Source organism: Lepidochelys kempii, chromosome 4, assembly GCF_965140285.1.
Source record: "Lepidochelys kempii isolate rLepKem1 chromosome 4, rLepKem1.hap1, whole genome shotgun sequence".
Lineage (NCBI taxonomy): Eukaryota > Metazoa > Chordata > Testudines > Cheloniidae > Lepidochelys > Lepidochelys kempii.
In genome coordinates this window covers 99,407,224-99,431,009 of record NC_136383.1, presented here as the reverse complement: position 1 = coordinate 99,431,009, position 23,786 = coordinate 99,407,224, and the positions used below count along the sequence as shown (strand labels likewise).

Sequence of the window (23,786 nt, the reverse complement as noted above, 5' to 3'; positions counted from 1 at the left end):
AATCAAGAGAAATTACATGATTTCTGCAATCTGTACCAATTCAAGTTCCATGATTTAGTATGCATTTAATATAAATTTATTTGATTTATTTAACAAACAGGTTTCTCTGAAATGAAAGACAAAATATTCTTGTTGCATTGAGCAATTCTATCATGCCATTTGCATAAGTCAACATGTGTTTATCTAGTATACATGAAAGGACTTTATGTTACTATAAAAGAGTGAAAATGACCCACAGAACCATAGAAATGTGGGACTGGAAGTGACTGCAAAAGGCCATCTAGTCCAGTATCCAGTACTGAGGCAGGACTAAGTATTATCTAGCTGATTTTTTTTCTTAACACTGATACAGTGAACTTTTCACTGACATTTCACCGAATCTCTCCCCCACACACAAAATGACTAAACTATAAATAAAATCACTCTCTCCATAGATATTTTGTATTTTTCTGATTAAAAGATTGGGATCATTTTAAAAGAGATTATACTACCACTCTATTTTACAAGGCATGTATAACCCAATAGTGGTCTATTGAGGTTCCTTCCAGTCCTACACTTCTATGATTCTATAATTACTTGGCACTGGCCAAGTAATTACAAAATAATTTCGTGTCCCTGCAGAGCACTTGATAATTACATCTGAAGTTATCCAGTAGTTAAGTGATTAACACACAGCAATTATAGACTTCAGTAGTTAGAAAAATCAAGTTTATAAAACAGAAATAACCAACTACAACTTTTCTCTACTGTTCACAGTTATCGTATAACCAGTGATTCATTACATGGTTATTACACAATGAAAATAGAATGCACTACTTTACTAAGCAGCTTTGGGTGAAATTCACTCCTCTCCACATGAAGCATAAGGGATCAGTTTTTGTTGTGGTGAAGTCAGAAGGTTTGTGACAAAATTTAGTCAAGCCCATGGCAAGCAGTAAGGTTACACTATGGATGGGCTGGATGCCTTTGACTGTCTTTGAATGAAATAAATATGCATTTGTTGCAAATTCTCATGGCTTTAGGACTACAAAATAGAGCCATTTCTCTAATACAATGACAAATTCTCCTTTAAATAAGTGGGCTCCTCTCTTTCCAGTTGGGAGCAAAATTATTTTTTGCTAACTCTTATTTGCTAAACTCAACCCACCCTTTCCGCTCCCCCACTTCACTGAATAGTGTGTATGTACACACATTTTCCACGTTCTGACTAAGAATTAATCAAATATGCAATCTGTCCAATCTCTGTGTATTTTAACCCTGACCATAGCACTTCTTCCCTATCCCTGGACTTCAATACATGTGACTATGCACTCAAATCATCAACGAAAAGCACAGGTCTCCTTTATGAGACAGAATACTGGATATCAAGAAAGTTATACAAAAATTAAAAGTTAATCTTAAATTTGCCATCTAATAATTGATGACAATCTATTTGTGTAAAAAGGAATACTGAGAACTCTAGATTTCTCATTTTATTTGTTCCAGCTTGCTTCTCTTCTAATGGGGTACAATCTACCATATAAGAGAGAGTGCATGAGTTACTTTCACACTTGATAACACTCTATGATTTAATGTAGTAAAATGATGTTACATGTCAGATAGATTATATACTACATCATCTGTAGTAGAAGAAACAAACCACTGAAGTGGGAATTTCAATCTGCCAAGTATGTAAATCATGAATTTCTAATTTTCAAGTAACTTATGTTTGTGAATAGACATATTAACAGGAGATGCCATCATCTTTTACAAACACAAAGAAACTGATTGAAAAAGCAGCAACAAAATAACATGGGGCATACTTTTAAGAACTATTAACAGACATTATACACATTGAAAATATTTCAGAAGATCAAAAAGTATCAAGGTCGTTTAAGAGTAATTGTACTGTATGCCATATGATTTGTTGCATGCAAGAGTATAATCCAAACAACAGTATCGAACAACATCACCTGCACCTAAAATGCAAGGTGAACAGGCTTAATTTAAGACAACATATTGAGCAGTTTTTATTAAATGTCTCTCAAGATACTTGTGTGTAGAGACAGCATATATTGGGTGCTACCAGTTAACTCCATACCCTTCAGAAAATCAACCACAGATCACAACGGATCATTCAATCATTTCTATCCCCAAATAATGGCTAAATACTGTGGAATTAGAATTTGGGGTCTTTTTATGATGAAGGTATTTTACTACTTTAGTAAGCAAAGATCTACATACTGCTAATGCAGTGGACTGTACGGATAAAAAGTATCTGTCATTATTGACTAATAGTTCACATGTAGCCTTGGACAAAAACACTATTGGTGGCAGAATGTTAGCCAGGAGGTTGTCTGCTACCAGTCTAAAAAAAGGTTATACAAGAACTTAAATAGAGTGATTAGGATGGATTTCTGTCTGCACACCCAAACTCACAAATAATGAGGGCAGGACTTAGTTTACCATAATATTACCTTATTTAATTCTTCTTTGGTTTTGTAGCCCAAAGGAGTTTTCCTGAATCTTCCTTCTTTGTATTTTTGTGTAATAAACGTTATCCTTTTTTCTAGAGAGGAGTCCATATGCAATTCCTCCTCTGGCTGAAGTTTTCCTGCCCAAAAGCTGTTTGCCCTTTTATTTCCAATGACAATAAAAAGCTGTCAAAGAAAAAGAAAAGGTAATTCAATGCAAAAGATATCGAGGTAAACTATAAAATCTTTTAATCTGCTAAACTGAAAGATGATTAGAGAAAATGGAGTTGACGCTGGGGGACAATGGAAGCCTCAACAGAATCATTGCTTATGCTGTCCCGTTAAATGGTGGATGAATAATGAAAGAGTCCAGAGTTCTATGTTCATGATTAATCTCCAGTAACAATGGAGGCTTAACAATGCTACTCAGATACAGTATTTCAAAAGGAACTGGGCAAGATCTATAGAAAGGTTAACAACAAAGGATAAGCAAATATGTACAGAAGCACAGTGCACCAGCCCAGTGCCCGTTACAAACTTTGAAGTAAACACCAACTTTTTCCTGTCAAAGTAACCAACTAATTTCCCCACAGCAAAAAGGAAGATGTGAGGTGATGAAAAAGGATCTCATTGTAGAGAACAGACACGGTTACTCTTAAAAAATGTCTTCCATTTTCAAAAGGTTTTATTGTTGGATAAATATTCCCTGGGAGTAAAAGGGGGAAATATTGCTGGATGTCTCTCAAAACAAAATATTTTAAACACCACCACTGCAGGAGATTCTCAGGAAGATTATTCTAGAGAGAATAGATATAACTTGGCAGCTTTAAAATTTCACTCACACCTTTTCTTGAACTGAACTGAGTTTTTCCTACAAGTGTGTAATGGGAGGACTCCATCTTAGGGTTAGATTAAGGGCCCATTAAGCACATTTCCAATTAAATCATGGCAAAGCAATGCTCCCTTACTGAGTGGATTGCATTCAGTTAACGTTAGCAGGTAGCCACCACTGCTGGATAATGGACAGCATTCTGGAGGGTGGACTGCAATTGTACTAATTCTCAGTGTGGAGATACAGGAGTGTGGAGGAAGAGGAAGGTTATTAGTGCCCACACCACCTTGCACACCACTGTAGAGACCAGCTACAGTCTGGCTTTGTGTATCTAGATTATATCTAAATTATCAAAATCATTTATGCAATATTAAGAAGTATGTGAAGCAATATTGCCCACTTATGATTGTATTGCTAATCTCAGGATAATATTTAATGTATTTCTTAAAGCCCCAGCTCCTGGAGTCATGCAACTTTCTTTTAAAAAAAATGTATTGGGAGGAGAGGGGGGAAATATTTCAGCCCGCATGGTTTTGGAGAGAAGATGGAAAAAACAGAAAGGAAATAAAAATAACTAGGGCTGTTAAGCAACTGAAAAAACTAATCAAGATTAATCACATGATTTAAAAAATTAATCATGATTAATTGCACTGTTAATACTAGAATTCCATTTATTTAAATATTTTTGTATGTTTTCTATGTTTTCAAATATATTGATTTCAATTACAATACAGAATACAAAGTGTACCGTGCTCACTTTATATTTGTTTTTGATTACAAATATTTGCACTGTAAAAAACAAAAGAAATTGTACTTTTGAATTCACCTCATATAAGTACTGTAATGCAATCTCTTTATCATGAAAGTTGAACTTACACATGTAGAATTATCCACATAAAAAATAACTGCATTCAAAAATAAAACAATATAAAACTTTAGAGCCTACAAGTCCACTCGGTCCTACTTCTTGTTCAGCCAATCGCTCAAACAAGTCTGTTTACATTTGCAGGAGATAATACTGTCCACTTCTTGTTTAAAATGTCACCTGAAAGTGAGAACTGATGTTCACATGGCACTGTTGTAGCCAGCGCTGAAAGATATTTACGTGCCACATGGACTAAAGAGACATATGTCCCTTCATCTTCAACCACCACTCCAGAGGACATGCGTCCATGCTGCTGACAGGCTCTGCTCAATAATGATCCAAAGCAGTGCAGACTGATGCATGTTCATTTTCATCATCTGAGTCAGATGCCACCAGCAGAAGGTTGATTTTCTTTTTTGATGGTTTGGGTTCTGTAGTTTCCACATCAGAGCGTTGCTCTTTGAAGACTTCTGAAAGCAGGCTCCACACCTCGTCCCTCTCAGATTTTGGAAGGCACTTCAGATTCTTAAACCTAGGGTCGAGTGCTGTAGCTATCTTTAGAAATCTCACATTGGTACCTTCTTTGTGTTTTGTCAAATCTGCCGTGAAAGTGTTCTTAAAATGAACAACATGTGCTGGGTCATCATCCGAGACTGCTATAATGTGAAACAGAGCAGAGACGTACCATTCTCCCCGAAGGAGTTCAGTCAAAATTTAATTAATGCATTTACAAGAAAAAAAAAAAAAAGAGTGTCATCAGCATGGAAGCATGTCCTCTGGAATGGTGGCTGAAGCATGAAGGGGCATACGAATGTTTAGTATATCTGGCACTTAAATACCTTGCAACGCCAGCTACAAAAGTGCCATGTGAACGCTTTCAGGTGACATTGTAAACAAGAAGCTGTCAGTATTATCTCCCGTAAATGTAAACAAACTTGTTTGTCTTAGTGATTGGATGAATAAGAAGTAGGACTGAGTGGACTCGTAGGCTCTAAAGTTTTACATTCTTTTGTTTTTGAGTGCAGTTATGTAACAAGAAAATATACATTTGTAAGTTGCATTTTCGCAATAAAAAGATTGCATTATGGTACTTGTACGAGGTGAATTGAAAAATACTATTTCTTTTATCATTTTTGTGCAAATATTTGTAGTAAAAATAATATAGAATGAGCACTGTATACTTTGTATTCTGTGTTGTAATTTAAATCAATATATTTGAAAATGTAGAAAAACATCCGAAAATAGTTAATACATTTCAATTGGTATTCTATTGTTTAACATGTAATTAAAACTGCGATTAATCATTATTAAATTTTTTAAATCGTGATTAATTGTGTTGAGTTAATTGCATGAGTTAACTGAGATTAATCGACATCCTAAAAGTAATCCAATAAGAATTATTTCTTAAAATCAAATGACTGTAAAACCAATCTCATGAATTGGAGCGGGGAGGTGATTTCTGAATACGTTGGGTTGGCAATTCTGTTAAAGAGTAAATACATTATGCAAGAATAGGGCTTATAAATTTATTTTAATGAGCTGAGCCTTTAAACACAAATAAGAAAGCAACCTTTATACCAAAAATCACACAGGTCTAACATATTTTTCACAGTATCTCAAGAAGTAAAGTTATCACATAACCTACCTCAATCAGCTCATTGCTCCAAATGCTGGCATCCATTTTTAGGCTCCGGACCTTTGAATCTCTGGGCCCTAAAGATCTGTGCTGCCCTTAATAAAAATTAAATAATATTTTTAATTTATTTATTTCAACTGACCCTTTGGGTTAAAAAGTAACAAAAACACGACTTTAATAAAGACAGTAGACATTATGCTGATTGTTTTTAACAAAGACTGGTCATATGCAAGAAGTTTGAAATTTTTAGATAATTACAATACTGTGCAATTCACAATATACTAAAAGCAACACCCTAAATTATGAAGAGATTGTAAATTCTTTGGAATAGGAATGATGTATTTTCCATGTTATGTAAATACAGGTTGAACCTCTCTAATCCAGCACACCCTGGTCCCGCAACATATATGGTCCAGCATAGGCGCCGACTCAGTCAGTGTTCCAGGGTTGGCGCACCCACGGGGAAAAATTAGTGGGTACAGAGCATCCACTGGCATCAAGCTCCCCGTTCTGCCCCTCTCCCCCCGCGCCTCTCTTGCGCCTGCAGCCCTGCATTTACCAACTACTCCTCCTCCCGCCCAGTTCTTCCGGAGCGCCACAAACAACTGATTCATGGCATTCAAGCTCCGGGAGGGTGGGGGAAGATGAGGAGACGCCTACGGAGACCCACTGGCACTCTGCATTGACCTCCCATGATTCAGCAAATTCTCTAGTTCAGCACCAGTCAGGTCCCGAGGGTGCCAGACTAGAGGGGTTCAACCTGTACTGTTTACCTTTATGCAGTTCTTTAAATACTTAATATCTCACCAATTTTTTTCTGATACAGGGGACATTTAAAGATTTTTTTTTAAAACTACTTGGAATTTTTATCTCTTCCTCTCCTGCCCCCACTTACTGCAAATGTAAAAATCCTGTTTGACCTGTCATTTAAAAGTAGGTTTCTACCAACATTCAAAAATATTTCCTTGGTAACCATAAAATATGTACTGAAGTTATGGAGATAATTTCTGAAATGTTTATTTTGCAATGTCTACTAGTAAGGTTTTGTTGAAGGAGCACCCAAGAGAAGGCCACTGTAGAGAAACTAAATGAATTCTTTGCATTGGTCTTCACTACAGAGAATATAGAGATACATACATCAGAACTCTTCTTTTTGGCTGACAACTCTGAAGTTCTGTCCCAATTTGATGTGTCAGTAAAAGAGGTTTTAGAACAAACTGATAAGGTAAACTGTAATTAGCCACCAGGACTATGGTATTCATCCAAGAGTTCTGAAAGAACTCAAATAAGAAATTGCAGAACTATTAACTGTAGTATGTAACCTAATACTGAAATTAACCTCTGTACCAGACAACTGGAATATGTAATTCTTTAGAATTTAGAATTATTTGAGGCAGTCAACAAGCAAGCAGATAAAGGTGATCCAGTCCATATAATATATGCCGATTTTCAGAAATCCTTTGACAAGGTCAAAGGAAAAAATAATCCCAACTACACGTATACAATGGTGGATTCTAAATTAGCTGTTTCCCCCAAGAAAGATATTGAGGTCACTGTGGATAGCTCTCTGAAAACTTTTACTCAACGAGCAGCAGCAGTCAAAAAGGTTAACAGTATGTTAGGAACTATTAGGAAAAGGATAGAAAATAAGACAGAAAATATAATGCCACTATATAAATCCCTGGTGCATCACACCATGAATACTGTGTCCAGTTCTGGTCACTACATCTAACTTTCATACGAGGAGAGACTAAAATTATTAGGGCTGTTCAACTTAGAAAAGAGACTATCAAGGGAGGATATAATAGAGTTCAGTAGAGTCATGAATGGTATGGAAAAAAATGAACAGAAATGTTATTTACCCTTTCACATGATACAAAAACTAGGGGGTCACCTAATGAAATTAACAGGAAGCAGGTTTAAATACAAACAAGAGGAAGTATATTTTCACACAATGCACAACAAACCTGTGGAACTCACTGCCATGGGATATTGTGATGGCCAAAAGTATAACTGGGTTCAAAAGAGATAGGTGCATCAATGGCTATTAGGCAAGATGGTCAGGAGGGACACAACATTATGCTCGGGGTGACCCTATACCTCTGGCTACCAGAAGCCACGAGTGAAAAAGAGTGAATCACTCCAAAATTGCCCTGTTCTGTACACTCCGCTGTAGCTCTAATACAGACCACTGCAGAGACAGGATAGTAGACAGAATGGACCATGGTCAGACCCAGTATGGCAGCTCTTACATCCTTATTTATATGGCTACAAGGTACCCAGTGCCTCTAAGGAGCCTCAACTTCCACTGACCGCAATGAATTACTCATTTATAGGGCACTGAACAACTTAGAGGACACATTCATACATAGAAGTGATTTAGAATAATGAAATAATACTTTGATTTAAAAATAACACAAACTTCCATTAATTTCTGTTCCTCAAAACTTTTGCAAGGACATGTATAAATGGCACTTAAAGCAAAACAAAAACAATGCAAGGACATGCACAAGTATGCAAATGACATCCTGGAGAACCACCACGGCCTATTTTTAATTACTCTACCTGCACATTTCTTACAAATGACAACACAGAGATTGATGGATGCCCAGTCGGGATCTGGAGCTTTACAATCAGCACAGCTCCTGTTTGACTCATTGAACCATATCTTCTCAGCTACTTCATAATCAGAGAGAGTTTCTGCTATCGATTGTTGCAGTGCTTCAATCCACTCTTGTTTCTCTCCTTCCGACTCTGCTGTAAAGCTGAAACAATTGACTTTTCTGCATTATTGATCTTTATTTTAAAGCCCAATTAAACCGGGTCTATAGTTCCTCTTCTGCATTTAATCTACGAATGAAATTGCTGTTCAAAAATTTGACTTCCCTACGGATTTAAATATCAAGACAAGATATATTCTTTCATTTTGTTGCTTAATGAAAACTCCCTTAACATTCCAACATATCTATTTCTTTAAAAGCTAAATTAATTAAATGCAACAGTAGTTTTTGGCTCACTCAACTTTCATTCCAGAGTTGCCTTCAATCTTTTTACTCCATATAAGTCAGATTTAAAACTTGAGTTTAAGCCACAGTATCACAAATGACTCAGGAGGACATAGCCAAAGGAGCGATTAGTATTTACTAAGCAGGAGAGATGGACTGTCTCATAGATAATAGCTCTAAATAGGATATTCCTTTACACAGACTATCTAATGTTGTTGGTTTAGTGTAAGTAGAATATTCACTATCTGACCCAGTTAGCCACAGACTCAAGTTATTGATCATGACCAATCTATGCTGTTAGAAATGAGAATCAGACAGGACACCAATGAAACCAAAAATTATGCTTGCTTTTTTAGTCTCCTGTCCCAAAGTTAAGATCCAGAAATCCAAGGAGAGGGATAGGAAAAGGAGCAATCATTTCCCTATATTACTACAGTTTCATTTAAAGTAGAATAGTTTACTATGACAGTCCATAAAAGGTTTGTATATCTATATTAGTATTCTTGCTTTTGTTTACAATAGCATTCACCACGGAACATAATCAGCTTGCTACTAGCTTCAATGGGAAGTTCTTCAAAGGGTTGGCATATGATCCTTTTTTAGGATAAATTGATAACTAATTACATGGACAAAGTACTATTTTCAGTACCTCTTTTACCTCACATTTTTATTTATTTCTTTAAAAGAAAAATACTTTACAGTGATCTCTCCTTTTCCTTTACCCTTGCTTAGAATGAAACCACACACTGACACTCAATTCATCCTTACATTATAAAGAATAAGAATTTTTAAGGCCTGGGACATCTAGTAGACACTGTACTTAGAAAGGGGTGTAATAAAATCTTACAACTAAATAAAATCTTACAAGTACTGTATATAAAAACACTGAATAAACATATTTTAAATTACTGCAATTTTTACCAAAAGTGAGTAAGGTTAATTTTAATGTCAAGCAAACATTTTTAGAATTTACTACCAGCACTGAAAATTTTTATACATAAAAATGTGAACAGCTCTTACCTAAAGCTTTTATAGGGAGTGATTATTTCAAAAGACTGTTTTGCTGTCCTGTCCACTTGTTTTACATTCGCCACATTCATAGGGATTATAGTGATACCAAACCCAGTCTTAAAATCCTAGACAGAAAAAAAATGAAAAAAAATTAAGGTTTCATTCTTCAGTAATCAGAAGAAGATGCAAAATTATTAAATCAGCTGTTAACAAGGCTCTTCTTGATTGCATTGAGAGAGGGCAAAAAAATACCTTAACTACTTTCTGAATATTACTTTTCTATGTAAGCAGTTCCTCTAGTTCCTAGAGGGATATTATTTGAGCACAAGTGAGAGGGTAAATGTTCTATGCAATTGAATGGGAGGTAAAGTGGTCTAAGAGAAATCTCTGTTTTAAAACATGATTCACTGGATTAAATCATACTTCAGTTTTTGTTAACCTCGGTTTCTACAGTGCAACTATGTATATCCTTATAGATATAAATATGGGCATTTCTAATACTAAGAGAATGCTTTCACAAAGTTCATAAAATTTCTAGTTCTTGAACATTTGACTCGTTTTGTCATTGATCTATTGATTGAATTTGGGCAAGTCATTTCACCTCTCTGTGCCTTCGTTTCCCAATCTATTAACTGGGGACAGTAAAGCTTGCCTTTGAAATGGCCTTTGGATGAAAAAACACTATACAAATGCTTAATAGTAGTATCTGTGGTCTTGTTACAGATGCTGAACGTGGGCTTGCTTCCATTTTTAATAACAAAATTGAGCAATAAAAGGAAAACTCATATAATTCATATGTTTGTAGCATAAATGTTAAGTAATAATTGTATCACAGAAGGAAACAAAGGATTTAGCACTGTAGACACATATAGTAACAGATTCCCTACCCCAGAAAGTTTATAATCTTCATTTTAGAGCAGACCCTAAAACAATATGGAGCCTTGAGACTCCATTTCAATTAAAGTTGCTTAATTCATTGAAGGGGGGGAAAACTGTTTATGATTTCCTGCAAGACTGACACACCAAAACAACTCCTAAAAGTTGTTCTGTTTAATTTTTTAAAGTTAGATTTCAAGTACATCAACAACAAAACTGAAGCTATCAAAAACTGTTGTGGCAATTAGTACTCAAACTAAGAATTTCGCTATATGCCCTTAAACCCTCCCCCACAAAAAAAACCTCTTTCTAATGCAAGTTTTTCATCTTTTAGATTTAGCTATTTCCCCCCTCCCTTTCCTTTAATTTTATGCCTCTAACATGTTTGCATTTATTTTTCTTCACTTTCAGCCACTTCTTACGTTTTCTCCTAACTCAATGACTTTGATCCTGATGTACCTATTCTAGAGAAGACCAAAAGCTCTCTGTGAACTAAATTCATCCTCTCTGATCAGTTCTATGGGCACAAAATGAGGAGTATAATCACTTCTGAGAATAGACTTGACAGCATGTTCTGTAGTAATGAAGTACAGTATTCTTAAAGTCCAATTTCACTGGTGAAATTAACAGAAGCCTGATGCATTTAAAAAAAAAAAAAAAACCACATTGTGGCCGAGAAAAGCAAATATTTAGTTTTGAGCTACATTGGCTATGATGGGTTAAGTCACATGTGAAGAACAAGATAGCCAACAAGAAACTAAAGGCTTCACTACTTTCTTCACTACTTTACTTTTAAGCAAACTGAATGATGCTTCAATTAGTTGCTTATAATAACCCATAAGAAGGCAGAGCTGAATGAACAAATGGCACCACACCTGAAGAATTGTGCACAATTCTGGTTGTTAAATAGAGAATGGATATTGAGTGAATGGAAGAAGTATGAGAAATAGGATCTCAGAGCATATAACCTGGGGTCCTGTCTGGAGGCAACTGTGCTTTATCCACACTTCTTTCAACTGCCAATGGGGCGGGGAGGGGGGGAGAGGGAGTGAGGGGCAGGAGAATGGGGAAGGATTAAAGGTGGAAAAGTGGGGGGGGAGATCAATTTATCCCCTCCCCATCCCTTTTGCATATAATTAATTACTTTTCCCCCTTCCCATAAATTTGGCCACTGTAATTAATATGGACCATCATACCAAAGGCAACAACAGAAGTTTCAAATATGAGGCCACTCAAAAGGAATCAGAAAGGCACCGGGTACAATTCCCTTCTCCACCACAGACTTCGTATACAACCTTGGACAGGTCACTTAGGCTCAGGTCCTCAAAGGACTTTAGGCACCTATCTTCTGGTTCTGCCTCAGCTCTCCAGCTGTAAAATGGGGATAATAGCATTGCCCAAACCTCACAGGTGTGTTGTGAGGATAGATACATTAAAGACTGTGTGATGCTCTGATAATTTGTAATTAGGGGCCAGATAAGTACTATAGATCACTAGATAGAGGGAAATAAATATAAATATGAAAGTGAAGTGATTCCTTTTTTTGTTTTTATGCTTTCACCACCTCACAAAAGACTCTCTTGCTTTAACAGTAGATATTGTAAAAGTTGGGCACTTCACAGCACTAGGAGGAATATCACAAAAGGTTCCTTACCAAAACACTCTTGGACTTATTTACAGTACCGTATTTCATTTCACGTTCGATACCATGAAACTGTCTTATAAGTGTGAACATCTTTATCTCCTTTCCCATTTATTTGTTTCACCACCTGTTAAGTTTTGTCTTAAAAAAAAGATTGCAAGCTCTTCAGAGGAAGGACTATCTTATTGTTTATCTGCACAGCATCTAGCAAAGTGGAACTACAGTCCGAGTGAGGCCTCTAGACCCTATTTTAATATAAAACTGCAAGGCATCTACAAGTCAAATATATGATATAAGAAGTCGTTTCAAACATTTACCCACTCAGGCCCTCATCCTCCAAACACTTACATACAAAATAGCCCTACTGAAGACAGTAGAACTACGCTTGTGCATTAAGTTAGCAAGTCAAAAAAAAAAATCGCAGAACTGGATTTTGGTAAGAGGATCTTTAGAAAGCTGCAGCAACTGGGGAGTCAGTAATATCCTTCTTATTCTAATCTGAAAAATATAACATAACACACTATACAACCAGTTACTCTATGCCTTACTGCTGTAAAACACCACCCCATCTGGTAACACTTCAGCAGCTGGTATAAAACAAGTTTTGTGAGTGACACACAGCAGAATCAAGGTTCAGAAATTGTAGGCTATCTCGATTGCAGTATTGTTCTCTTCTTCACTACTAGGAGTTTTAACTGGTTGTAGGGAGGGAAGAGAGTGCTCCTCTTAGAAAGATAAATTAATTTGTTTTAAGAGCATGAAAGGACAATAGGGCCATTCAAGCACCAGTCAGAATGCACAGAAGATCAAGTATCTCCTCTCTGGAATAAGAATTGTTTTACCCCTACAGATTGAAAGCTCATTGTTCAGGATAGATTAAACCAGTACGATAGACTTTCTGAGCAATGGAAGAAAAAGCTTAAGAACATTTAAAATATAGAGGGAGAGCGGAGTTTCTTAATTGGAAAAGTCTATATGATATATTTGTATTTTGGGGAATATATCTGGAGGAGAATTAAAAAAGGGGATCCTGGACAAGAGCTTTTTTTAAAGCTGTATATAGGACACACTGGGAGAACAAAAATACCAAAAAATAAATCTCAATTACACACTCATGTCTCTAGGGAAAGGGAGCTATCCATGAAATAAGACATAGGGAACCTAGCATATTTGCCGTACTAAGCGGTAATTTTCCTGCAGCAGGAATTATTAGAACATATGATTCCCACTGTCATTGCTACAGACGTCTGTATAATCACAACCTAGAAAAAAATCCTTCCCCCACATCGAGCCCAGTACAACATACACAATAAAAAAAATAGAAAATATATCTCCTAAGTCTGCCAAATTGCTTTCTGTCCTGTATGCAACGTTTTCACAGGGGAAAATTACTATTCTGCAAATCTAGATGGCGCACCCAAAATTCTTTGCACTTACATTCTAACCAAGAATCACAGTGTGTCATAATTGGTTTAGTTTCACAACACCCCTGTAATGTCTATCTACATCTGTAAACTGGGAATAATGGACTAAGAGAGTTTAAGGCTCACATTCACAAATTTAGTAAAGTCAGGACCCTATATCCATATCTAACTAAGATGTCTTATTTTCAGAGGTGTTGAACATTCACAGCTCTCAGAAAACAGGCAACCAAGTACTTGGGCCTAAGGTCATGCAAGAAACCTAAAACATATTTGTGACTAGAGGAAAAGTCTTGCGGCTCCAAGTAAAATATATGTTCTACCCACAAAACCATTCTTCCTCTCAAGGGGAGTACAGTCAGTCATATACAACTTTACATTTCATTCACTTTTATTTGGTATTTCTGGTCACCAGCTTAGTTCCCCTTCCAGACAAAATTTTGGCCAAGCCCACAAACTGCAGATTTGTGGTTCTTTAAACTCTGCAAGTGGTTTTGTAAGGTTATTTAAAAGTTATAAATAGCTGTGTTCTGGTGTGCTCTACTTTTTACTGAACATATTATTTCTGCATGGTGTAGTCTGTTGAAAGACTTATAACAGAGTTAAATTGCACAGCAAAAAATCTCCAGAATATGTGCCCTTTATTGCTTCTTTATGATGTATGATGACAACTTCAAACGTTTATTCAAAAGAATCAAACAACTCTACTTGGTAATTTTTGCATTAGAAATATCAGTCCTAAATGCCTCTGCTTTTTGCTGAAGGACAAGAGGGATAATGAGGACACCACAGAAGATTGAAAACTGAACAGCAGCTTTACTGAGAGAAGACGGGAATGTTTAGATTGGAGGGTTACAGCAGAATGAGAATAAAAGGACATGTTTTTCAGCTTTTTGTTCTAGCCTGCTTTACTCAAAGTCATGACAAAACGGGGCGGCAGGAGGGAAGGGAGGGAGAATGTCTCTCTGATAAAAGAAAAGGAGTACTTGTGGCACCTTAGAGACTAACCAATTTATTTGAGCATGAGCTTTCGTGAGCTACAGCTCACTTCAGCTCACGAAAGCTCATGCTCAAATAAATTGGTTAGTCTCTAAGGTGCCACACGTACTCCTTTTCTTTTTGCAAATACAGACTAACACGGCTGTTACTCTGAAATCTCTCTGATAAGATTCAAAATCCCTTCCACCTGCAACAGAAGACTGGAATGCTGCAGCTCAGGTTTCAGTCTGTTGTAATACTGCTATCCCAATCAAGTTGTTCAATCCTAAAGTCCAGTAAAAACCTGGAATTCAACACTTGATATTTAAACGGGTAAAAATATACATTTAAAAAAAAATAAAGGGAAAAAAAATCCTCAAAGCCCTTTTGACATTGTAAAAGAGCACCAAAGGGTAAAAATAAAACTACTCTCGCGATTACAGTTCACCTTTTTGACAGTCCTGCAAAGCAGTCTAAAATATGGTCTTCTAGATTTGTGAAACCATTCTAGTTCCAATTTTCCTTTCCCAGTAGAGTGCGTGACCTTTAATCTTTTTTAATCAATTCAATGCTTCAATAGTATGATCTTGCATGTTCCCTTAGATTTTACCTTTGCTTTTTGGAGTAGCTCATTTGAGGTTTACTTTATGCAAGTTGTCACAAGGTTTGTGGAATTTACAGCAACCCTTCCTTCTGAAAACTAAAGTCCCTTAGCAATTTAACATGATTTAGACTTCCCCCCCATACTAGCCCCACATCATTTGATTCTCTTCTAGCAGCCAAATAATTTCAAATAGATTAAAAGCTAGTAGCTGGAGTACCTTCAGATGAGGCAGTTAAAACTCCCTGATATTTTAAGTAGGGTGCAGTTTAGCATTTTCACCATGAAGAGATTGAGAAATTTGTTTCCATATTAATAGAATGAAAGAAAATTAAGATATGTATCACCAGAATTTGAAAAATATAATTGCTCAATAATCTAGGAATCACTTTGATTATATTAATTCTTCTCCACAAAGCTATATTGACTTCTCATTTTAAAAGGTATCCTTTGCTTTAGTCTCCCCAGTTGTCTTTCATCAGGTTTTCCAAACCTTTAAGATTTATGCCCATTCACATTTCAGCCTAAAATCTTTTAGACCTATATTTCAAGTGAGCACCAAGAGAACCCATATGCACACTTTCTTATACCTTTTTATTGCTGATGTTTTAGAATGTAAACAGAGCATAGGGTATACATTTACATATTATGCACACAAAAAGGAAGTTAAAAGAATATTTTCAAGGTTTAAAAGTCAAGCATTCAAAAGTTAGGAAATACCAGAATAAAGGCTACCTATGCAACATTAAATCACCCCCATAGCATGTATGCATTATGATGCCATCTTTAACTGATCACACACTCACTCCCCTCCAAAAAGGATCCCACATTCAAAGGACAAAAGGGACCTGCTCTGAGAATAAATCAGGGTTGAGTAGTAAAGGAGATGATTGTTTCCGGGACCCCTGCTTTATTTGTTGCAGAAGGTGGAAGGTGCGCAGTGAATGAGAGAGAGGATGGCAGGAAGAGAAAGAATCGACTGATGGTTTAGGCAGGTGAACGCTGCCCTGGGAAACTGGATTTGATCCCTCTCTCTGCAGCAGTTCACATAGCTTGCTGGGCAAGTCACTTGCGCCACGTTTTTCTGGGTGCCGGACTTGAGGCCAATTGCAGAAGCACGAAGCACTCACAACTGCAACTACACGCTTGGGAACTCTGCTCTGACTATATTAAATGCTACAGAATAGTACGTTCTTCAACCTCAGGTCCTGGGTTCTTACCTTGGGCACCCAAAACTAGTAGATACTTTTGATCTTTATGTCTCTGTGCCTCAATTCATCATCTGCAAAATGGGGACAAAAAAATCTACTCATCTCACAGGGGTGCTGTGAAAAATAAATTAATGTTTGTGAAGCAGATACTATAAGGATGATGCCATAGAAAAGCCAATGATGAAATTAATAATTCTGCCTTCAGAGCAGGGACTGAACAGTGGACACTAAATCACATCTGGGGTTCCACATTGAAGAATAAGGATAAAAAAATGCTGAACAGCTGCTCACTAAGTAATCAACATCCATCCTGTGTCCTGAAAGGGCCAGGATTCTTGTAGGAAAAAATAGTATGTGAGCATGTAATTAAAGACAATCATAAACGCATAAAGGTATCAAACTAAGGGTGCATAGGCATTTCCTAACGTCTGAATGCTTGGTTTTACAACCTTAATAATGTTCTTTTAATGTAGTTTGTGTGAGAGATTTCCTACGTTTTAAAAAAAGCAAACGGGAAGAAAAAAAAAATTCCATCATATTGACACCCACATGGGTCATTACCAGGGTTCGAACCTTCACATCCACCAAACAGACCTCCACAACTTGAGCTAACAGAGTAACTGATAGGCATAGGGAGTTGTAATTCTCTATGTAGACCAGCACTAGATGATGAGAGACGGTGCCAAAGACAAACAAATATTTGCTGAGAACAGAAGAATAGTGAGTATCAGGATTCTTGGGTTCCAAGAATGACCCTAAACACACATGACTATGTTGTACACAACTACAGTCATTTGTCTCACTTATTTTTAAGATAGGTTTCAGAGTAACAGCCGTGTTAGTCTGTATTCGCAAAAAGGAAAGGAGTACTTGTGGCACCTTAGAGACTAACCAATTTATTTGAGCATAAGCTTTCGTGAGCTACAGCTCACTTCATCGGATGCATACTGTGGAAACGGCAGAAGACATTATATACACAGAGACCATGAAACATACACATTGTAAGGAGAGTGGTCAGTTTGGATGAGCTATTACCAGCAGGAGAGTGAGTTTCTGTGTGTATGGGGGTGGGGGGTGAGAAAACCTGGATTTGTGCTGGAAATGGCCCACCTTGATTATCATGCACATTGTAGGGAGAGTGGTCACTTTGGATAAGCTATTACCAGCAGGAGAGTGAGTTTGTGTGGGGGGGGCGAAGGGTGAGAAAACCTGGATTTGTGCTGGAAATGGCCCAACTTGATCATCATACACATTGTAAGGAGAGTGATCACTTTAGATAAGCTATTACCAGCAGGAGAGTGGGGTGGGAGGAGGTATTGTTTCATGGTCTCTGTGTATATAATGTCTTCTGCAGTTTCCACAGTATGCATCCGATGAAGTGAGCTGTAGCTCACAAAAGCTTATGCTCAAATAAATTGGTTAGTCTCTAAGGTGCCACAAGTACTCCTTTTATTTTTAAGATGCTACTCAGGTGAATTTCATTAGCTTATTAGCTTACACCCAAGATATTCAACAATTAACTTCAACCCAGTCTGTCTACTAGAAAAGAGTAACCCATCAAAACCAACATTTAACAAGATCCTGAATCACTGTGGAAACAGACAACTTAATAAAGCAATGTGGAGAAAGTTAGATGATAGCCTCTCTTGGAACCTTCTCTAAAGTGGGGACAGGGGAAAACATGACAAAGCATATAAGATCCATTAACAAATAAACGCATCTATGATTATCTCTGAGAAGCATTTTAATAGTTGTAGTTTTGATTCTTGGGGGATGAGATGGTGTAGCTCTTGTTTCAGTGTAGTCTAATACTACGAAGTAAAAAAGAAAATTTGAGATCCAGTCTAATAATGATTACTAAGAGCCATAGAAATTTACTATCCCTGCAACCCAAACACACACCGCTTTTGGTGGAACAACAACCTTGCTCAGTTTCTGTCACCACACTTGGGCATGATAAAATTAAGAAGTGTTATAATAACGAAAGAAATCTGATGAGGCCAAAAGAAATCTGATGAGGTTCAACAAGGACAACTGCAGAGTCCTGGGATCCCATGTACTGCTACAGACTAGGGACCGAATGCCTCAGCAGCAGTTCTGCAGAAAGGGATCTAGGGGTTACAGTGGAAGAGAAGCTGGATATGAGTCAATAGTGTGCCCTTGTTGCCAAGAAGGCTAACAGCATTTTGGGCTGTGTAAGTAGGGGCATTGCCAGCAGATCGAGGGATGTGATCATTTCCCTCTATTCGACATTGGTGAGGCCTCATCTGGAGTATTGTGTCCAGTTTTGGGCCCCAAACTACAAGAAGGGTTGGAAAAATTGGAAAGAGTCCAGCAGAGGGCAACAAAAATCATTAGATGGCTGGAGCACATGACTTATGAGGAGAGGCTGAGGGAACTGGGATTGTTTAGTCTGCAGAAGAGAAGAATGAGGGGGGATTTGATAGCTGCTTTCAACTACCTGAAAGGGGGTTCCAAAGAGGATGGATTTAGACTGTTCTCAGGGTACCAGATGACAGAACAAGAAGTAATGATCTCAAGTTGCAGTGGGGGAGGTTTAGGTTGGATGTTAGGAAAAACTTTTTCACTAGGAGGAATGGGTTACCTTGGGAGGTGGTGGAAGGCTCCTTCTTTAGAGGTTTTCAAGGTCAGGCTTGACAAAGCCCTAGCTGGGATAATTATTTGGGGATTGGTCCTGCTTTGAGCATGGGGTTGGACTAGATGACCTCCTGAGGTCCCTTCCAACCCTGATATTCTATGAAAGGCCTTCAAGCTGTGATGCAGCAATTACTAATCATGCATTTATTACATGAAGCTGTTTATACAGGTAGCAAAGAGTCTTGACAAAAGCGAATATGAGGAGGAGACAATGGTACAGTAGTTTAACAATGGCCGTTAATTTCTCTTTTGTACATATGCTGTTTAAGTAAGCACTGTATGAAATGCAAATACTCATATAATAAGCAGTGGTGTGGTAGTCTCTCTCTCAAAGCAATCAGAAACTATTAGTAAAATATTAAGTTTGGGGTTAAAGAAAAGTGGTCCTGGGATCGACTGATTTTTTCTGGAAAGTCCTCAAGGGACACGATCCTGCTTTGTACTTCAGTGATGAGTTAGACTGAAGGGGTAGTTGCTAATAACTATAAATAGTAGCTGCCCAAACATTCCAGCCATACTTGCTCTCTACCACTTCTCTCTCTCTGCCAGGCACCAGGAAAGCAAAACAGCCTAACACCATCTGGGTGCAGACTGATGACACCGCAGACCAAACCCAGTTTTACATAAATGGTGAACCGGGGGGGGGGGGAGGAGACACGACCACATATATCCTTGTGGCACCCTGCATGACAGAAACATTGGCGCAGATGAACAATTCCAATTTGTACAATTACTGTAATTCCCTTCCAGACGGGCTTCCTCACACCATGTGGCATGTTCTGAATTCAGCAACACATTAGCTAATAGGCATGAGCTACTGTGATCATATTATGCCTGTCCTGTGTTCTTTCCATTTGGCTGCCTGTAGAGCCATGAAATGATATTAAGATGATCCAGCAAGTTAAACAAAATTTTTGTGTTTAAAAATATAAAAAGCCTTTAACAGAGAAAGCCCAGGATATATTCAAAACATTCAACATTTGGCTCAGCCCAAAGGGTGTTCACTCTGACACCATCCACTGTGTAAGAAATCTCGTCATCATGTATCAGGTCACAGATAGCTAACACAGGTCTTATGATGGGGAACTTGCTCCCATTTAACATCCATCTCAGCTCCTCACATTCCACTTTAAATATTTTCCCCCCAAAGAGCGATTTTATTATGACCACTCTAACACTTAACTAATATCTGGAAATTCATTTATTATCTCTGCCATTCGGTTTTACCTTGTATTAAGGCTCTTCCATCTGTTTCTTGATTATTTTTATGTCACATATAGTTTCCATCTTGAAGTGTTCAGTATCCTGAACTCCTTGGCGTGCAAGGGAATTTACAAATATAATTGTTACTATTAAAATTTCAAGTAGTCATCTGGACTTCTTGAGAACAGAAGCTAAGATCGAACCCAGAATTCTGCATCCATATTTATCAAGCCAGTTTTCTTGAGACCACTTTTAAAAGTTATCAAGCTTTAACATGATTTTCTAAGTTCTGATATGTGTGTAGTAATGTTTTGTTGCTGAAGTTTTAAAGGATTTTATTTTGCCTGCCTTGCTCAAGCAAAACTGCTAGAGAAGTCAGTGAAAGCACTGAGTAAGTGCCTGGGGTACATCTACACGGAGAAAAACAAATAAAACAAAACACCCATAGCAACTAGTCTAAGAGCCTAGGTCAACTGACTCAGGCTCACGGGACTTATGCTGAAGAGCTAAATATAGCAAACCAGACATTCCTGCTTGGGTTAGAGACTGAAGTCTAAAACTTAGCGATGGGGTGGGTTTCAGAGCCCAGCTCCCAGCCCAAGCAAGAATGTTTACCCTCCTATATTTAGCCCCATAGCCCGAGTCCCATGAGCCTGAGTCAATTGATGCAGTCTCTGAGACTACTTGCTGCCGCAGTTTTTTGTTTTGTGCTGTGTAGACGTACCCTAACAGATCTAGACTGTGGATCATGCAAAGCTAGTGCCCCTCCTCTCTAGAACTCCTTCCATGGTAGTTGTTGGATGTAATGCAAGACTCAGTGATAGGCCCAAAGGAAGGTAGAGTTCCTGCTTCCACAATAAATTATTGAATTGTTAAACCAATAAGCCAAAAGCTATTTGTACCAAAAATAGTCACCCCAGTGAGTTGGAATTTTGTTTAGAAAGCACAGTGCTTTTACTTATTTCTTAAAGGCAGAGAGGTTTAAAAAAATTTAGTACCCATTTTCTACACATAAAAGTAATTCTATAGTCAAATCATTTTTTCTTTTGCTTTGGCAAGAAGAAAATGTATTAGTTTCATAGTTCACAAATAAAAAATGGATATTTTTTTCCTTCATTAAACGGGCTGGCAACACTTCTCAATTGAGTGGATTTCCCCAAGTTTTATTTATCTCCAAATAGTATATGAGATTCCAAATATTTACAAAGTAGGCATAAAAATAAGTAACAGTACTGAGTTTGAACTTTTCTTTTCACGAACATCGCATCTACATACATCTTTTTATTGACCTACTTTTAATGGCAAGTACTATCCAAATAGGATTAAAGATAAAAAGTATATATATTTTCATGGAAGTGTGCAGGTCAGCAACAAACAAGCCTTATTATAGAAGTGCACTAGTGACTGTTTAAGTAAGAATTGGGTCTAGGATACCCCATTTGACAGGGCTTTAAAACCTCTCCAAATTAAAAAAAAAAAAAAAAAAAAAACCACAGACCTGTTATAAGAATCAAAAAATGAAAAGTTGCACTTTAGATGGAGTTTTTGAATGTAGTTCGATGAAAGTAGGGAATGCCCACAGAGGTCAAAAAAATACTCTGGGGGCAGGGGGGAACTATTGCTGAGATGTTGGTGGTTTGAGTCTTACATTTTTTTCAAAACGCTTTCCAGCAGACATAAACCACTAGCGTATCACATCACACATGCGATTTCAGAAAACCTTGCTAAGTGCAGGTGCTTTTGAAATCTCATTTACTAATGGAACGTATTTTGTGCATGCACGCACCTGGACCTCTTCCAGCAAAGAGGATTATTAACCAAAACTAGCAATGCTGATTTCAGGGTCCTATGTCCGGGCTGCAGAAGAGGAGACATCTTTTTTGTATCCTTGTGTTTTTATGCCATAGTCAATAGCCTCAGATATAATGACCATGATTGATCTCCTCTGAAATATATGGTGGAAATTATGTCTGCCTACATTTTAATATTCTCATCAAATCATAAAATATGGCAAATTATCTTCCTTTTTTACGTGTATTTGCCTACTTGATGGGTAACAATAGCTTTACATGAATAATTTTTATGTTTTCTCTATGTCAGCAAACTCATAGTTCAATTTTATTTCCTGTAGTGTAGCAAGCAGAAGTGGTGCACAGAGTTCCTCTTCAGAAAGAGAGGTAGACTGTTCGGGTATTGCATAATCTGTAAGGTGGAAGACAAATCAAATGCTATTCTTTGCCACAATGAAGAAGTTAAAAACAAGTCAGAGACAATGAGAAGATGAAAACTGGCTTAGACAATCAACACAACTATCTGGACAGTTAAATGAGATAATAGAAGTTTCCTTCCTTTTCAAAAAGTATTTCTTTCAAATATTTCAGACTTGCTGCTGGGACTCTTCACCAGCATTAAATTAATCTCCAGACCAGAGATAAAGTTCCCACACATTTTAGTTCAGCATCATAGACAGAGGAAATACTGAAAAACTAAGACCACCTTCAAAACAGGAAAATTATAATCCACACTTTAAAGCCTGAGTCTTTGCCAAAACAACAGGAAGGGAGTTAGGAAAACTAATAAGAACATAAGAATGGCCATACTGGGTCAGACCAATGGTCAATCTAGCCCCATATCCTGTCTTCCAAGAACGGCCAATACCAGGTGCTTCAGAGTTCCTTCAGAGCTCTTGGGTGAATACCATCTGGTCCTAAGGACTTTTACTGTTTAATTAATCAGTTTGTTCCAAAACCACCTCTAATGACCTCTCAATCTGGGACAGTTCCTCAGATTTGTCACCTAAAAAGAATGGCTCAGGTTTGGGAAAATCTCTCACATCATCAGCCATGAAGACTGATGCAAAGAATTCATTTAGTTTGTCCGCAATGGCCTTATCGTCCTTGAGTGCTCCTGGAGCAGTGGCACCAGTGACTGTTTAGCAGGCTTCCTGCTTCGCTTCTGATGTACTTAAAAAAAAAAAATAAAAAATTGCTGTTTCTTTTTGAGTCTTTGACTAATTGCTCTTCAAATTTCTTTTCTCGCCTGTCTAATTATACTTTTACACTTGACTTGTGAGAGTTTATTCTCCTTTCTAATTTTCCTCTATAGGATTTAATTTCTAATTTTTAAAGGATGTCTTTTTGCCTCTAACTGGTTCTTTTACTTTGTTGGTTAGCCACGGTGGCACTTTCTTGGTCCTCTATTATGTTTTTGTTTGTTTGTTTTAAATTGGCGTGTACGTTAAATTGGGGTGTAATTTGAGCCTCTATTATTGTGGTTTTTAACAGTTTCTATGCAGTTTGCAGGGATTTCACTTTGGGGACTGTACCTTTTAATTTCTGTTTAACTAGCTTCCTCATTTTTGTGTAGTTCCCCTTTCTGAAATTAAAGGCTACAG

General features: G+C 37.3%; 1 protein-coding gene across 1 annotated transcript in view; it reads right to left on the bottom strand.

Annotated features, from left to right (window-relative positions):
* ARAP2 (ArfGAP with RhoGAP domain, ankyrin repeat and PH domain 2) overlaps positions 1 to 23,786 on the bottom strand; it is a 196,585-nt gene that overhangs the window by 101,866 nt on the left and 70,933 nt on the right. Inside the window, exons 10-13 of the mRNA XM_073342319.1 lie at positions 9,812 to 9,927; positions 8,352 to 8,551; positions 5,796 to 5,881; positions 2,457 to 2,639 (exon numbers count right to left, since the gene is read on the bottom strand). Coding sequence (XP_073198420.1) covers positions 2,457 to 2,639; positions 5,796 to 5,881; positions 8,352 to 8,551; positions 9,812 to 9,927 — 585 coding nt within the window. The remainder of the gene's footprint in view (positions 1 to 2,456; positions 2,640 to 5,795; positions 5,882 to 8,351; positions 8,552 to 9,811; positions 9,928 to 23,786) is intronic.